This window comes from Salvelinus namaycush, chromosome 12 (assembly GCF_016432855.1).
Source record: "Salvelinus namaycush isolate Seneca chromosome 12, SaNama_1.0, whole genome shotgun sequence".
Taxonomy (NCBI): domain Eukaryota; kingdom Metazoa; phylum Chordata; class Actinopteri; order Salmoniformes; family Salmonidae; genus Salvelinus; species Salvelinus namaycush.
In genome coordinates, this window is record NC_052318.1 from 50,041,041 (window position 1) to 50,059,716 (window position 18,676).

Genomic DNA, 18,676 nt, shown 5'->3' on the forward strand with positions numbered 1-18,676 from the left:
CAAAAAAACTAAATACTGCAAAGTTGCTTAGGCGCTAGAAGCAGAGCTGCCATATCTGGCGTGCCATCTTGAATAGTGACCACATGTCATTCTTGTCAATGTTTAGCCAACATATGGTGAACAAATTATGATAGTTGGATTTATTGGACATTAATGCTCAGCGCAATATAAGAAAAATACAGCCAATTTTTTTTAAATACACGAAACTACTTTCACCCCTAAAAAAATATTTAAAAAATTGCCCATATAATGTGAGATATTTGGCTGTAACTTTTCAAGCAGGAAAAAAACTAAATGGGCATGTAGTGTGTGTTTCATCACTCTAGCTAGCTTCTGTTTGGGGGCAATTGTAACACCTTGAATTTTGCCAGTCTCCCCTAGTAATTGTTCCTTAACCTGAGCACTATAGCGAGGTAACCTCAACACTCGTCTGAAGAAGCTGGATGAGAAGGAGGACTATGCTGCCATCATCCTGGCGGCAGCAGGGCTGAAGAGGATGGGGTGGGAGGCACGAGTCAGCCAGGTACAGTGCAACCAGCCTTCCCAAACATCTCCGGTGTGCCTGGCCCTCAAGGAAAATGTCATGGCATAACACAAGACACAAAACGTTTCACCAAACAATACAATTTCACAGTGCATACCTATAAATTGACTAGGTATCCCTCTTTCCCTAAGTTGATAAATATGCTAGGAAAATTGATTTGATAATGTTGTTGTGTTGTATGTCTCTTGGTAGCTATAGAAGCTGCTGTAGAATTTAAATGTTTGTTGGGTTTGTCTCTACAGGTTCTTGGCCCTGAGGACTGTATGTATGCTGTTGGCCAGGTGGGTACAGTTTTTAGCTATTGTTGATGTTTACAGGAAGCACCTGGGGTGTCAGCCGTTATAACCGTTACACCATGAGTGCCACACCGTGCCTTCCATTCTACATGTTGGCGTAGATTCACTGTAAAATATTTAATCTTGGAAGACCGAAGGCATATGAATCCTTTGATGATATTTAAAGGTCCAATACAGCTGTTTTTATCTCAATATTAAAAAATGTCTAGGTAACAATAAAGCACATTACTGTGATTGTTTTCAATCAAAATATTCAAAAATAAACAAAAATAGCAGAGACATATCTCAAGCAAGAATTCTGTTAGGACTGTCTGGGAGTGGTCTGATTGGGGAGGGGGAAATTGAAAACTAGCTATTATTGGCAGAGAACTTTGGATCTCTTTCTTGTTGGTTTATTAACTAATTTACTAAAAGGGCATTATCGTTTTCACAATTTCACTGAATTATTCCAACCTCAATGTAGAAATATACACTCAGTTGACAGTTTATTAGGTACACCCATCTAGTACTGGGTCGGACCCCTCTTTGCCTCCAGAAGAACAGCCTGAATTCTTTGGGGCATGTGCCAAGAAAACATTCCCCACACCATTACACCACCGCCACCAGCCTGTACTGCTGACACCAGGTAGGATGGGGCCATGGACTCATGCTGCTTTAATTCGTTTAAATGAACAGGTGCGCCTTGTTAAAGGTACATTTGTGGAATTTATTTTCTTCTAAATGCGTTTGAGACAATTGTGTTGTGACAAGGTAGGGGTGGTATACAGAAGATAGCCATAAATGCAATCAATGTTTCAGAGTTCAAGTAACAGACATATCTCAACATCAGCTGTTCGGAGGACACTGCATGAATCAGGCCTTCGTGGTCGATTTGCTGCAAAGAAACCACTATTAAAGGACACCAATGTGTCACAGGGAAATCAAATTTTTGACTGCACTGAGACTTTAAGAGAGTCTGCATCCCCCAGGGTGCCCTTGCCGTGGAGGTGCGGGCGCGAGACTGTGACATCTTGGAGATGGTGTCTACCCTGCACCACTCAGAGACTGTGCTGCGCTGCATCGCGGAGAGGGCCTTCCTCAGACGCCTGGCAAGTTAACCATGCGTTTCCCCATACACACGCCTGCCAAAAACATAAACAAGACACCAGCTGCACCTGCTGATGCTGAATAGTTGCGGTTCAAAAGCTGCAGCTTATAGAATTGAATATGTGTCTTTTTCTTGCCTCACACAATCAATTTATTTGGTGCATGATCATAATTTGTGTGCATCAATATTACAAAGCCTTCTCCTATATTATCACTCTGACCCTTGCTGCTTGGTCCTTTTTGTACACAGGAGGGAGGTTGCAGTGTACCAGTTGCTGTGAACACAGAAGTGAAGGACTCGGTGGTAAGGAAATAGTTAGACATCTAATCAGAATCGGGAATAGATGCAGAAACCATCAACCATAGAGCTGAGCAGAATTACCTCTAAGCAGATTGCTGACCTGTACTGATTTTATTCAGTCACTTCCAATGGCCTATTTCAAATCATCAGTAGACTGTAGAAATTATCTACAGATGGAAGTTTTCTGTAATTGATGAGACTGGGTGTGCTCATGAGTTTAATGCTCTTCTCTCCTGTTCCAGCTCTCTCTGACTGGTGCTGTGTACAGCCTGGATGGAGCTGACAGCTTGAAGGAGGCCATGGAAACCAGTGTAGACCCAGGAAATAAGGTTGGGGACAGGACCTGTTTTATATGGCCGTCATGCCATATTCCTAATGTTTTATTTACTGTATGTGATATTTTCTGATTTTGTATGGTCGTCATACTTACGATTATCCTGGAATCTAAACTGATACGCTCAGTTTCGAAATTGTGGTGAAAGTTTGGATTTATGGCTAGTTTCATTTTATTCCTAGAATGTGATATTTTAGCCAATTGATTGTCTCCATTTTCCTCTTCTCAGTTAGAGTCGGCGGCAGACATCCAGCATGTTGGGGTAACAGCCCACAATGTGCCTCAGTGTGCCCAGGTAGCAGCTGAGAAGCTGGGGGTGGACCTGGCCAATCTCCTGCTCAGCAAAGGAGCCATGGAGATACTGACCACTGCTCGGAAACTCAACGACGCACGCTAAGGCCCTCTCTCCACTCCTACAGCGGGTCCCAATTTGCTCCCGACCCCTTCCTTTGGCTCTCTAACCTTTCGGCCAAGGGGAACAAATAGGGAGCGGATTGGGACTGGCTGCCAAACACTGTGCAAGCCATCATCAGCATCCAAGACCAGCAGAAGTCGGCAGGGTCTTGAATAATGTTTACTCTGAATATGTACAGATTCACCTCAGTTGTATAAACTAAATGTACATGATCCTATTTATGTATGAGCTACTACTCTTGAGAATGGGTAAATACTAGGTGAACATTTGTATAGATGCTGAGGGTTAAGAATGTGCCAAACAAAGATTTCTGTGAGTATGACTGACCAACTCCACACAGTATTACAACTGAACCGTATGACACATCTCAGGCAAGGCCCCTGGCCTTTTTTTAATCACTTTTCTAAACCAGAACAAAATGATGTTCAAACCTGGAATATATTGACAGCAAGAGAATATATAACTATCAACTCTTACTGGAAAATGTCTCATACCGATAGTGCCATGTTTGTATACTATGTGCTTTCTATGAAGCCTTCATATCTGCTTCAGCTCTATAAATACCGACCAGTTGTACTGAGTGAATAGTGCTTTTTGAGGTCGTTTCGATTATTTAAAAAATGATCACTGGTTTAGATTTAAATGTTATACATTAAATGCTCTATGCATTGTGGGTTGAATGCAGTAACAGACTAAAACAATAAAAGTCCCATGATGGTAGTGACTGCCCAAATGTAATTTGTGTATATTACATGTTTGATATTTCATTTGGTGAGCTGCTGCCATTTTAGTTATTGAAGGGCATACTTTTGACTGAATACCAACTATCAGGTAGAGCTCCTGTATCCCTCTTGAATGTCTGTAGCAGGTGTAAAAGAGAAACAGAACGCGTATGCGGATAATGGTCATTGTAGTTAATTACGTTTTCTGCATAAAACTACAACTCCCTAAATCGCTATTTGGGTTTGATCTGATTTATCTCTATAGAGAAACTGCGCACTGTGCGCACAGAAAGAACCAAATTGAATTCAAATTGAACCGATGTAGGTCAGTTATTCGTTTAATTGCTCAGCACTACAAACCAGTGCGGCTCCTGAACACGTCATTGGGTACAAACTACACATCGCCTTTGTTTCATCAGATTGTTTGGAGTCCACGCGAACCTTTCACATCCAGGGCTAGCGGAATTTCCCAATAAGAGATGTAGAGACACAGTACACCTAGTTAATTTGTGGTCTGGACAAACTAGGCAAAGGTAATCGCCATGGCATGTCCTTTGAGAACTACGGTTTGTATATTGGTTAGCCAAGTTCCCCCAACAGTAGCGTAGTGGCTATTGTTAGCATGCTCAACCCTGTCGCAAACACTTAAGGTTAGCGCTCTAAATCAAACATTGATTTCACTCACTTGTTTAGCCTTCGAATGCATACAAAACGTGACAAGATGTATCAAAAGAACATTTATTGCAACCTAAGAATTTTTAGCGCGAAAAAACAGCACATTTTCAACAAAGGAAAATAGGAATGGAAATTTAACAATTTTCAGAATATGTGGGTGGCCCTTAAAAGGGCCTTTTGGTTGAAGAGTTCGGTGGAGGTTTATTTAAATCGCCAACTAATATTCTTGGGACTGTGAGGAAGCCTTCTTTCCCGCCTTCCCGCTTGGTGCAGCGGCCGCCCCTGTCTTCTTTGGTAGCAAAACAGCCTGGATGTTGGGCAACACACCTCCCTGGGCGATGGTTACACCACCGAGTAGTTTGTTCAACTCCTCGTCGTTACGAACGGCCAGCTGCAGATGGCGGGGGATGATACGGGACTTCTTGTTGTCCCGAGCGGCATTGCCAGCCAACTCCAGGATCTCAGCCGTCAGGTACTCGAGGACAGCAGCCATGTACACGGGAGCACCAGCACCTACTCTATGAGCGTAGTTGCCCTTCCTCAGCAGACGGTGGACACGACCTACGGGGAACTGAAGACCAGCGCGGGAGCTGCGGGACTTTGCCTTAGCGCGGGCCTTTCCTCCGGTTTTGCCTCGTCCAGACATGATGCAGATTCTCAAGATTCGGGTATAGCAGAGAAACAAACAGGTTGTGGTTCAAGGAAATAATGAATGCGAAAGGAACTACTGCGGAATATAAACACTACAATTTAATCCCGCCTTCAAATCTGATTGGATATTGAAATGAGAAGGCGCATCTAATTGGCGTTGAGAGGTAACTGCTTGAAAGAGATGAACCCTCATTGGCCTGGAATTTCTGTGCATAGCAGAGTAGTCTGAGGACCGTGTTTGATTGGTTTGTTGTTCTTATCGCTGTTGTCATTGGATCACATTGTTCTCGATCAAATTTGGGGGGGAAATGTCACGCCAATCAAATACCCTCCCTCCCAATTTAAATTTTTGGAGGAAAGCCAGCAGTCTATGAAGACGAAACAATTATTTGTTACATGAATCAGCGTGTTTGTAGCAAGGTGTTCTTTCAAAGTATATCACAGATGAATATGGCAAAGTATATTTTGGTAAACAACGAATTGTTGGGGAGCGGGGGTAGAGCTACTGCTACCAACGATAGAGAGAAATATTAATGGCGTCTTTTTGTAGGCAATGGTTCGTTGGACAAAGCCTATGAGGAAAATGGATGGCGTTTTTTGGATGAACGCCGTTCGGTCTATGGTTAGCACAGGTTTAGGCATTTTATATGTTTTGTTCTATGAGATAATCTTAATCTAACCTCACTTTTTTTGAATTTTGAAGAATTTAGCCTATGTAATAATAAAAACAAATCACAAAGGCTTCATAATTCGTAAAGGTCATGTTGACTGACTGCCATTATATCATAGATCAAAACATATAAAATCTCATAAGCACGGTGGGAAATGTAACTTTTTCTTTCAACAGCCAATGTGGCAGGTAACGTTAGATACAAAAAAATCTAGCAGCCACTCAGATTTTTACCTTTCAAAATAATATTTTGCTCCATAATTACGCAAAGAAAATACATAAACAACGGTGAGCATGCTTTCTAATGTTTAAAAGATGAGGTGTATTACAATTAATAGGGTATAATGTTTAATAACATTTGTGACCTGTCTCAATTTGTGTTAAAATAAATAATTTAGATCCAATAATAAAAAGATAAACATCAAGAATCAGCAAAGTGCATGCCCTTCCACAAAATGCTGAGTGATACACCTTATTCATTATTATAGTTCAGGGGTCTATGATGTTTTTTTTTTTTTTTACAAGGATAGGGCCTACATGATGTGCTCCTAATTAGAAATGTAGAAGCACACAAATAAATCTAGGAGAACAATGAATACAACTTAATGAATAAACATTTTGGGGAGTGATCCATAATCAAGCACAATCATTAGGTGAGCCAAAAACATTTCAGGTGGCCCGTGGTAACGACTGTTACTGAAATTGTAACGCCAGTTCTATGAGTGGCGTGGGGCCCCATAATGGAGCTCTGCTCTTGTTGGTTTACCCTGCTGCCGAGGCAGTGAATAGCCTGAGAAATGTATTATGCACACACCTGCAGCCAATGGGAGTACAGGTGTTCCTATATATGGGGATTGCCTCCCCACAATCAGCCTCCTGAAAATGATCTTCAGCGAGACGGGGTCGGCATGGCCTCAAGGCCTATGGAGCTCTGCTCCACTTATAGAGCTGGAGTTACAACTTCAGTAACTATCGTTCTATATCGTGGAGCTCCGCCTCTGCTCCTATTCGTTTAAGGCGGAGCGAAACTCTCCAAAATGTACTCCCTGCCGAGCACAACACTTCCCACGTAATGACAAGGTTGGGCCTAGCAATAGCTGTGACCGAGTCCAATGGCGGACTGGCCGTCAGGAGCACCGGGACATTTCCCGGTGGCCTGAGGGTCGTTTTAGCCTGCCGTGAATAGTCAACTTGACCAGCAGGAATGAGTTGACGGAGAAGCCACGCATCAAGCGCTACACTCTCTCGCTGCAGTGTCCCTACGCCAAAAATGACATCGGGTTTCTCCGCGACGCACATAGCAACCGTCTACCTGCTTCTCTACCGATAACATTTTAGACAAGTCGCACGGTGAAATGGACGGTCAGAAAAGGAAAGGTGGAGGAGAGAGGGAGAGAATAAAAAAGAGAAAGGCCCTTGCCACAGATGCTACAAAATAAGTGACATGTTCGCCAGTAAGGGACCAGGTCAGTCAAAAACACTAGCTAAAACACACACGACACCCAGCATGGCTAGCTAAGTAGCCTAACTAAAAATGGTGACACAACGGCCGGTAGGCTAAACAGTTTGCACGTCTTCGTGGAGGAATTATATCATAGCAATGAGTGCAACATAGCGATCATAATATGACATTTGAAGGCAATATGTTTCAACTAGTAAAAAATAGTAAACCTAGACTATGGACTTGCCAGCATTCGGTCATGACTCATGCTACATAAGCTAGGGAAAGTGCACATACACTGTACAGAGAAACAGGCTACAGTAATTTTCTTTGCAAAGGTGAAGAAGGAAGCAGCAGCAGCACTAGAGCTTCAGGTGCTCCTGCAGAACTGGAGATGGTGGTCAGTTCAGAGTCAGACTCAGAGCAGGAACCTTCAGGTACAATTTAAGAGCACAAACCTAAACATGTAGGCTATGATTTTAGATTAATATGTGCTTTAATTATGAGATTATCAGTAGGACTGTAATCGGGGGCATACCTTATACATTTGTATGTGCTATGATTGGTGTATTCCTAGTGAGTTTTTGAGGGTGCACCCATAGCCATAGCATACCTTGAAAACTCAGTGTTCAGATAGGCTTCTTGTTGGTCAGTCCCAAATGTTTGTATTTTGTAATGTGGATAACTTTTTCCCCAGATGAACATAGTGGCCAAATGTATAACTAGTTTGGTACCCGTTGCATCAACAAATAGGGTTAGCCTACAAAATTAGCGGTTTGGTGGTTTGCATGAACAGGTTGGCCTGGGATGGAGTCAAATTCCCAGCCTGAATTATTGTTTCAGTCCGCCCCTGACCGAGTCCCACAGTACAGTAACACAAGGTGTCACAATATACTGTGTCCTCAGTAAATCTGCCACACTCAGTCTAAGGCAAAGCCAATGACTAGTGAACAGACAACTAGAATATGAGACACAGCTAATCTGAACAAGCAGATAGATAGTGCTCCAATATCCTGTCAAGAAAAACAGACCCACCAGAGAAGTGACACAAAGTGTCACCCTACACTGTGTTTTCGGTAACCCACCACACTCAATCTGAGGAACACAAAGACTGGTGGGTAGAGATGCAGGACATGGGCTAAAATTATCTAATATCCCTATAACAACTGGTACTACAGTGTTTGCAACACAAGGTGTCGCCCTACAGTGTGCTTCCAGTAATCCGCCTCCCCTAGTCTAAGGAAACCGAAGACTAGTGGGCAGAAAAGTCATTACAAGAGCCCAACTGAACTGAACAAGCAGACAGTTACCGTTCCAATATTCACGCAAAACTGATATTACAGTGAATCGTCACAAGGTGTCACCCTAGACCGTATTATCAGTAAATCTGCCTCACTCAAAAAACATCAACCCAGAAACTGAACTGCACATGCAGACAGTTAATATATGATGATAGGTAAAAGAGTATATAAAACATGGGCAAATACTGAACTGAACACTCAGACAGTAATAATGCTCCAATGTAATTTCAAAGATTGGTATAATAGTAACGTAATACAAGGTTACAAATACTATTTCCCTCATCATTCTGCCCCAACACAGTCTTAAACTGTTGGCATGTAAAAAAAAAAATACATGAACTCTACTGCACTGAACGTCAGTCAGGAGACAAGTCTCATATGTCACTCTAATAGAGAAAAAGCGGGAATGTTCTTGGGAACATGCCCATTGACCCAGCATCTTTCTCCTTTAGTTCAAGTCAGCAACACTGAGTACGGACTGAGCCAGAGAGTTGGAAGACATATCTGAAAGATAGAAACTGATAAAAGGGGACTGTGACGACCAGGACGCCGCCGCGCAAATATCCTCTACCCCTGTTCCTCTGAAAAGAGCAGCAGAAGCCGCAACTCCACGCGTGGAGTGGGCTCTTCTACCCAGAGGCAATGGACGCCCTGCAGCCTCATAAGCCATCTCAATGCTTTCACAAAGCCAATAAAACAGACGCTGTTTAGAGAGTGGTCTACCGAGTGCCGCAGCACCGTGACACACAACCAGCTGAGGCGATGACCTAATGGCCGCCGTGCGCTCCAAGTAGTACGCCAAGGCACAGGCGATGGAGCCGTTCTTCTCCTCTCAACATGCGGAGGGGTAGAGAAGGCCCACAAATCTACAATCTGTTATCTGTATGAAATCTTAATAAATGTAGGCATAAATGCCGGGTTAGGACGTAACACCGCCCTGCTCTGATTGCCATTAATGGCAAGGCGGTCGGGTCTCATCTAAAGAGCGCACAAATCACTGACACGCTTAGCAGTGATCAGAGTGAGTAACAGTGCCATCTTCAAAGATAACATTTTGAAGGGGATTTGGTTCAATGGCTCAAACGGAGGCTTACAAAGCGCTTGGAGTACCAAAGTCTTATCCCACTGAGGGAGCGTGGCTCTAGGCATTGGCCGAAGCCGCCGCGTTCCCAATAGGATGCATTTCACTAGTGGGTGGCTGAAGACGGTGTCTCTGCCAAAACCCTCATGACAAGCTGAAATCGCCACCGCGAACACCTTTATGGTGACGGGTGAGCACTGCTTATCAAATAGACACTGTAGGAATGAGAGGACGCTCTCAACTTGACAGCACACGGGTCAACGTTCTTTGTGACGCACCACTGTGAAAACACGTTCCTGGATGTGGAACTGGCATGTGATCCCTATATGGTTCTGATCACTGCATCAGATAACCCACAGCGCTCTAACCTGTTCCTCTCAGGAACCAGACCATCAGACCACTCAGCCTCCCGCCTGAGACAACGTGTCCCATCGATGTGGAATGGGACAAGGCGGCAAAATCAGCATCTGAATCATCTCAGCAAACTATGGAGCCCCTGAGCGATCGGGAGCTATCAATATGATTGACAGCCCGCCTGAACTCACCCGAGCTAGTAGCAGGAGAATGCAGGACAGTGGTGGAAATGTTTACAGGAGAACTTTCGGCCACAGTCGGCGTGCAAATAGATCCACCTCGGCTCTCCCGAACCGTTCCCACATTTGGAGAACAAAGTCGGGGTGCAGACGCCACACATGAGGTCCGCCCCCTGCGTTCTGGTAGCCTGGGATGTGTGCTGGCCTCAATAGGGCTAGCAACAGGGCGGCCCGTCGAGGATCTGAAATTCGACAGTTCATAGTCATTGTGTCAACCTCAGGAGGCTGAAAAATTTGGCTTGTCACCTAAAACCCTCACAAACTTTTACAGATGCACAATTGAGAGCATCCTGTCGGGCTGTATCACCGCCTGGTACGGCAACTGCACCGCCCACAACTGCAAGGCTCTCCAGAAGGTGGTCTGCACAACGCATCACCTGGGGCAAACTACCTGCCCTCCATGACACCTACAGCACCCGATGTCACAGGAAGGCCAAAAAGATAATCAAGGACAACAACCACCCGAGCCACTGCCTGTTCACCCCGCTACCATCCAGAAGGCGAGGTCAGTACAGGTGCATCAAAGCTGGGACCGAGAGACTGAAAAACAGCTTCTATCTCAAGGCCATCAGACTGTTAAACAGCCGTCACTGACACAGAGAGGCTACAGACTCGAAATCATTGGCGAGTTTAATAAATGGATTACTAGTCCCTTTAATAATCCCACTTTAATAATGTATACATATCTTACATTACTCATCTCATATGTATAAACTGTATTCTATACCATCTATTGCATCTTGCCTATGCCGCTCAGTCATCGCTCATCCATATATTTATATGTACATATTCTTATTCCATCCCTTTACTTAGATTTGTGTGTATTAGGTAGTTGTTGTGGAATTGTTAGATTACTTGTTAAATATTACTGCAAGGTCGGAACTAGAAGCGCAAGCATTTCGCTACACTCACATTAACATCTGCTAACCATGTGTATGTGACCAATAAAATTGATTTGTCTAGCTGTATACACAGGTAGACAATCTGTTGACTGGGCCAAGGTGCGCTCTTCCCAATTCACATGAACCCCAAATGTGTGAGATGAATCACCATCTGTGTTGTGTGTGCGATCGGCATCTCTGCTGACGGGGCGAGCACCAGTAGGTCGTCCAGGTAATCCAAATCCCTTATCCCCTGGCGATGCAATGGTTCTATTGCCACCTCCACGCAGTTGGAAAAGATGTGAGATGCCAGGGAGTACCCAAACAGCATCCTTGTGTATTCGTATGCCACCCATTGAAAGGCAAAACGCGGGAACTTTCTGTGACGCGGATGCACCGGCACATGAATATATGCGTCCTTCAGGTCTATGCAAAAGTCTTTCGCATGGACACATTCCAGCAGACATTTTGTCGTGAGCATTCTGAAGGGCCATTTGGCTACGCTCTCGTTGCGAACGCGTAGATCCAGTCGGCCTCATCCCCCCCTTCTTTTTTTGACACTAGGAAGTAGGGCGAATATAGCCCGCTGTTCCTTTGCTCTCAAGAAACCACTTCCTTCGCCAAAAGTTCTGTGATCTCTGCAACGAGAGCGGCGACTTTTTGGGGGCGATTTCATTACCGTCTCCACGAACCCGGTAAATGGGGAGGGGTCCGGCAAAACTGGATGGTATAACCCTTCTCCAGCGTCCGGTCCAATAATAATGACAAAGCGGGAGAGTGCGAAGCTGTGGTGCATTCAGTAGGAAATGCCTGTAATCCTCTATAGCCCTTGCCGCCGCTGTCCGCCGACAATAAAGCAGCGGTACAGCCCAAGGCGGGCCTCCCATGAAAGGGAGAGGAAACAATAGCGCATTCTGTGAGAAACGGGGGCGATGACAGATTGGTTATACTTGTAACCTTGCTGTCCAAGCCCTCCGTGATTGCAGCACGGGTCTGAACTGCACTGACAGAGGCGCTCGCTTGAGTCAGAGCGCCGTCCCCCAACAGGGATTGCGTTACCTGCCCAGAAACGGGCTGTGTATGCAGGCTGTTATGTGAAATCCGAGCGACCTTGCTCATAGGAGACTGTGGTGTGAGGTTTTTATGAAGTGTAGCGCGGGGGCTCATCAAAGGTGTCCGCCCTGCTACCTTGTCATTAGCCCTACTCAAACCAACCTTGTGTGAGTGCTCAACTACGCACCCGTGGTGGGCTGTCCTACAACCAGAGGGGTGGGTGTGAGAGAGAGAGAGAGAGAGAGAGAGAGAGAGGTAACCTGATCAGTTCCTTGTTTGTCATGGAAAAGAGGTTCTCCTGTGACAAAGTAATCTCTTTATTGAGCAAACAGCACATAGCCTCCTCCATCCCAAGGATCGGACCCTTTAAAAAAATAATATCGCCTAAAATAACATACCCAAATCTAACTGTAGCTGAGGACATGAAAAAAGGATATGCATATTCTTGATACCATTTGAAAGGAAATGCTTTGGAGTTTGTGGAAATGTTAAATTAATATAGGAGAATATGTTAGATCTGGTAAAAGATAATACAAAGAAGAAAATATGCATATTTTTCCCCATCATCTTTGAAATGCAAGAGAAAGGCCACAATGTATTATTCCAGTGTAGGTGTAATTTAGATTTTGGCAGTAGTGTATGTGCAAAGTTTTAGACTGATCCAATGAACCATTGAATTTCTGTTCAAAATGTTGTATCAAGTCTGCCCAAATGTGCCTAATTCGTTTATTGATACATTTTCAAGTTCATAACTGTGCACTCTCCTCAAACAATAGCATGGTATTCTTTCACTGTAATAGCTACTGTAAATTGAACAGTGTAGTTAGATTAACAAGAATTTAAGCTTTCTGCCCATATCAGATATGTCTATGTCCTGGGAAATGTTCTTGTTACTTACAACCTCATGCTAATCACATTAGTGCACGTTAGCTCAACCGTCCCGTGGGGGACACACCGATCCTGTAGTTAAGAATGGGGTGGGGGGGAAAGTGGGCACAGTTAAACATGGTACTGTGGCGTCCTCCATTCTCTCCCCCGCGTTCAGTCAAACGCGCCGTCACTTCTGGCCGCCCTTCGGGTGACACCAGGTGGACACGCTGATGACCTCTCTTCTCGGCGGGGCGGCTAGTATCTCCAGTGCTGCGGGGGGGCATGGCCCGCTACCGTGCTGCTGGAGGCTGCCGTCTGGCACCGGGCACGACTCCGAGCAATAGAGCCGGGTCTGCTGTAGGCGGTAGGTTTGGATGGTGATCTGGCCAGGGAACTAGATCTGCCTGCTAATAGTAGGTGTCTAGAGAGCTGCTTCTTTTCTTCATCCAACTTTCCAAAACACTTAGTCGCTTCCTTGACGGCAACCCAAAAAAAGTTGCCTTCAGAAATGGGGGTGTTCCAAAGCGTGGTTTTGTCGGTTTCCTTCATGGCCGTCAATGACAGCCGGAAGTGTTGCTCCACGACCACCGGAGTGGCCGTGGAGAGGAAGTACGGCACCGGAAATTCTCGTCGCCTCTTCGATCTCCTCTCCTGTGAGTGCTGACCTACCCGTGGTGAGATGGGACAGAGGGGTTTCAAGGAGGAGGGCAATATTGTTTGCTGCTGCTTCAGCACGGTCTCCCAACACAAAGGACTTTTCTACCAGCTGTTCCGTGAATCGTTCCTTGAGTGTTAGCAGCGTGGCCTTCTTAGACGAGGGCCAGGAACTCCAACATGGAACGAGATACGCAGCCATGGCGCTCTCAAGTCTGGGGATTCCTTGGGAAAACCCTGCTGTCTACCGTCCATTCTGGTAAACGGGAGATACGCTCTAACCGGCGAACATTCTGTTAGAGGTGACTCCCATGAGCCTTCCACATATCTGTGGAGAGAAGGCATGGCAGTGGCCATGGGCTCCGCCGTCTTCTTTGGCCGAGAGTAAGGGCTGCCCTCCATCATATCCACCTCCGGGTTGGAGGGCATGGGGTCAGCTTAATCTCTAGCCATCTAGGACGGGGCTGCTGAAAATTCAGAGCCCGTTTCCTCATCGCCTAAGGATGTGTGAGCCCGCACACCCTCCCTAGGGAGGGGGGCTCACGTGTTTGGGTCAACGGTATGGACTGTTCCAAGGGAATGTCCATGTCTTCCCCAATATCCCTTCATCTCCTGAGACGGCGTCCTTAGATGATGCCTCAGAAGCTGAGGCTATCACTGAGAGTACGTCCTCTAGAGGGATATCCTCCTGGGGGAAAAAAGCCCACCGCTGCTTCCTCTCCTTCAAAGGATGGAGGGCGCAGCTGGCACATTGCGTGGGATCCGTGAGGCCGCTCCTGGCGTGCTGTGGTCCCAAACCCAAGAAACATAGGTTGCGTGAGTCCACAAACACCGCCATTGATGAGCAGCGACACTGAGCTCTGACTGAGCTTTTGGGGGTGTTCATTTCCAACCCTGCTCCTAAACTTGTGTTAACGACAGACTTTATTTTCGCAGTTTATTCCAAAATGTTATTCTTTCCCTATTTATTTTTCCCAAAGGGATGGCTGAATGGACCAGAGGTAATTTATTTCCCGGTTTTAAGACTACAAACTGGCGAGCTCTATGCCGCGTTCAAAACAACTGGGAACTCGGAAATCTCTAACTTCAGTGTGTTCAAAATAACTGGGAACTCAGAAAAAACGAGCTCCGACAGGGGAAAATCGTTTTGAATGGTCATCCAACTCGGAATTCCATGTTTCAAGCTCTGATCACCAACATCATGATATGACCTGACCGAATCATGACGTCAGTGATCTTCAGGTTGGAAACTCAGAGCTCTAGAAAGAGGCCCGAGTTCCCGAGTTGGATGACCTTTCTTTCAACGATTGTCCCATGCTTTCAAACCTGAAGTAAACATGCACGAGAGAAACAAACCATTTTAGCTTCTCATGCATTGAAAAATGCATCCTTTCATTGTATCCCCCCCTCCCCAAAAAACAGAAGAATGAAAAAATGTATAGGCCTACAGAAGTATGAATGGGTGCAACACCCTTACAGGCATGATACACTAGCACAGGATGCAGCACGTACCGCTTCCCATTCATTTCAATGGAAGGGAAGTGGAGAGGGCAGAGGACCTTTGGGCGGTGTGAAAGTAGTGTGGGAGGCGGTGAAAAATATACACTTTTCCCAACATTATGCAAATCACCAGCGGCGACTGCTGGGCGATGACCAATCATATCGAGTGGTTGCCATGACGAATTTGACGCTATGCGACCCAAGGCTGGAAACTTTCTTCAGCAAAGATGGCAGACAAAAATACTAGAATGGAAGCAAATGTAAGTGATTATAACGTCATGATGAATCATGCAAAAAATGTACAGTTGACAGGAATATGTTAGTTAATGTACTTTTTTATCATAAAGTTAATTTATGAAAATCGCAATTTAGTAAACTAGCTTACTACCTACCATTAGCCAGCTGGTTGGCTAGCTTTATGGGTGTTGTGACATGAGTATGAAATTGTAATTCTGGTTGTTTCATGTTTTAGGGACTCCTGAAACAACCAGCAAACCAGGCTGTCATCTTGTGAAACAGTGGATCTAAAGAATCTTGCTAGCTAAAGCATTTACTGCAAATTTAATGTACAAGTTTGTAAGCTTGCCTTGCTGATATTTGCTATGCAATGCAGATAGATTAAATAACGTAGCTAGCTATGTGCTTGCTTATTATGCAGTGGAAGATAAAAAATACCTGTATGCCTATGGATGTGTAGCTAGCTATCTAGCCGATCTGTGTATGGACCAAAACGTTATTAGTTCCGAGCCTAGCTATGAACCTCAGTCTTCCAGTCTTTGTATGATGCTGTGTCTGCATGTATGTATTACAATTATATACTTCAACAGTGTTTACCAATTTGTTCCTGGGACATCAATGGTTACACATTGTAACTAATAGACTAGAAACAGAATTTTACTAGTTAATGGATGATTTGTAATTCATATATACAGAAATATAATTTTTAAAAACAGTACACTACACTTCCTATGCATCATGTAAATACTCTAAAACCGGTTCATCTCAATATCTAATGCCCTTCATCTGCATTGATCTGATAAACAGGATAGGTGTAGTATTTCATCAAATTAGACTTAATTTCAACCAGTAGAGAATGTGAAACGCCTTATTGAAAGTTCATTATTCAAGTGTTATGAATACATGCATTATAAATATTATAATTGTGTCGTGTCTTTGGCATTATTAAACTGAAGATTAATCTTTATCAAATAACTCTCTGTAATTATTATTACGAGATTAAACTGATTAATCATGTTACTGTAATTAACTAGGAAGTCGGGGCACCAAGGAAAATATTCAGATTACAAAGTTATAATTTTCCTAACATAACTTTCAGATATTTTAATATCTGATCCCTTAGTCTTCTGATTAATGACGTATTCTTTACCTCACGTTAGTCTCATTCCAAACGTCGTAAATTGTTGGTTATCTGCACGAACACAGTCTTCACTATGAGTCATCCATTTATCAATTGTCTTAAAATCATTTATTTACTAACTAAGTAATTCACAGAAATGCATAACAAACAGTAGATAGTTACAAGGAAATGATAGCGGCGTTTCCCTAGTGGGATAAACCGGCATCGCGGCTTGGTGTACAAAAGGGAAGTGAGGGTCGACTAAGATAAGACAACACACAGTTGATAATTATAACAATTGAAATGCTAATCCTTTGCACATGAACTCATTCGGGAACAATTGCAATCAATATATATATTTACGCTCAGTGTGTCGTCGGGATCTGTTTTGAAAAGTTTGTTTCTGTTGGAGAGTTTGTCCGCTCTCTCTCTCTGTCGTGGTTAGAATGGATAGTTCAGAATGACATTCATTCATGTCGTTATAGGATAGATGTTTCGGCGGTTGTCGGTCTTCGCGTTCAATGATACCGAATTCCTAGCTGCAGACTAGTAATTAATATCAAAGACTTGTTCTTATTCTGTCGATATCGATAGTCTAAGAGTTTAACTTCTCTAGGATAGGGGGCAGCATTTTCACGTTTGGATGAAAAGCGTGCCCAGAGTAAACTGCCTCCTACTCAGTCCCAGATGCTAATATATGCATATTATTATTAGTATTGGATAGAAAACACTCTGCAGTTTCTAAAACTGCTTGAATCATGTCTGTGACTATAACAGAACTTATTTGGCAGGCAAATCCCCGAGGACAAACCATTCAGAATGTTTTTGTTGTTGAGGTGACTCTTTTCAATGGGTTTTCATTGGGAATCCAGATTTCTAAGGGATCTTCCTGCAGTTCCTATCGCTTCCACTGGATGTCAACAGTCTTTAGAAATTGGTTGAGGTTTTTCCTTTGAGAAATGAAGAAGTAGCCATGTTCAGAATGAGGCTCCAGTGAAGTGTACTGTTTGTTAGAGGCGCGTGACCAGAAAGCATGCTACACATTGTTTTCCTCCGGTATTGAACACAGATCATCCCGTCTTCAATTTTATCGATTATTTACGTAAAAAAATACCTAAAGTTGTATTGCAAAAGTAGTTTGAAATGTTTGGACAAAGCTTACAGTTAACGTTTGAGATATTTTGTAGTCACGTTGTGCAAGTTGGAACCGGTGTTTTTCTGGATCAAACACGCCAAATAAATGGACATTTTGGATATATATCGACGGAATTAATCGAACAAAAGGACCATTTGTGATGTTTATGGAACATATTGGAGTGCCAACAGAAGAAGCTCGTCAAAGGTAAGGCATTAATTATATCTTTATTTCTGCGTTTTGTGTCGCGCCGGGAGGGTTGAAATGTGATGGTCTGTGATTGTTAGCTGGGATGCTATCCTCAGATAATAGCATTGTTTGCTTTCGCCGTAAAGCATTTTTGAAATCTTACATGTTGGCTGGATTCACAACAAGTGTAGCTTTAATTTGGTATATTGAATTTGTGATTTCATGAAAGTTTAATTTTTATAGTAATTTATTTGAATTTGGCGCTCTGCATTTTCACTGGATGTTGGCCAGGTGGGACGCTACCGTTCCACATATCCCAGAGAGGTTAACCACGTGGTATGGTTAAAAGATTTAGCCATCTACTCATACCTTAAGCTCGGTCTCCTCTCAAACCTGGGTGGGGGTTTTATTCGTAAGAACAGAAAAGGGCCTGTCCCATGATGCCCGACCATAACTGTGCTCATGGGCGGTCCTCTGATTTAGTTAAACTCCAAAGGGAATTGGAGTTTCCTTCATTAAACAGTCCATTATCACATTACACAATTTCACAAACAGTATCATCCTCACTCATTCATCTTATACAACAATTAGATGTAAGCGTCATAACTGAGGCTATTATATAAACAGCGTTATGGTAATGTTGCCGTATTGTCTCTCATGAGTTTCACAAAATTGTACCAAACGGACCAGTTCGTAGCTGGATTCTTCACCGATCTTTTATACCTTCTGCAGAACATAAATGTAGTTCGGTTCTCCAGTTCTGTGAGGTGGAAGAAATTCCTTTGTTCTCTCTATGAAAACCCACTCTCTCTATACTGTCTGGCCATGGGGCAGGATCTTCTCTAGGAATTTACGGCCTGAGGTCGCAGCAGCCTGAGTGTAGGAGACAGAGAGAGGGGGATGGTGCTCGCTATACCCAAAGAGGGC

At 43.9% G+C, this 18,676-nt stretch overlaps 2 protein-coding genes across 5 annotated transcripts in view; one reads left to right on the forward strand and one right to left on the reverse strand.

Moving 5' to 3' along the window:
• Positions 1-3,696, forward strand: part of hmbsa (hydroxymethylbilane synthase a) — a 30,143-nt gene extending 26,447 nt beyond the window's left edge. For all 4 annotated transcript variants that reach the window (XM_039005984.1, XM_039005983.1, XM_039005985.1 and 1 more), the window contains 6 exons: positions 410-523; positions 787-825; positions 1,809-1,928; positions 2,177-2,230; positions 2,470-2,556; positions 2,791-3,696. In XM_039005984.1, coding sequence (XP_038861912.1) covers positions 410-523; positions 787-825; positions 1,809-1,928; positions 2,177-2,230; positions 2,470-2,556; positions 2,791-2,958 — 582 coding nt within the window. In that variant the 3' untranslated portion in view covers positions 2,959-3,696. The remainder of the gene's footprint in view (positions 1-409; positions 524-786; positions 826-1,808; positions 1,929-2,176; positions 2,231-2,469; positions 2,557-2,790) is intronic.
• A 726-nt stretch (positions 3,697-4,422) lies between these two features.
• LOC120057383 (histone H2AX) lies at positions 4,423-5,091 on the reverse strand. The gene has a single exon (XM_039005987.1). It carries the CDS (start codon positions 5,017-5,019, stop codon positions 4,591-4,593), a length of 429 nt encoding a protein of 142 aa, XP_038861915.1. The 5' UTR covers positions 5,020-5,091; the 3' UTR covers positions 4,423-4,590.
• Between the last annotated feature and the right edge of the window lie 13,585 nt (positions 5,092-18,676).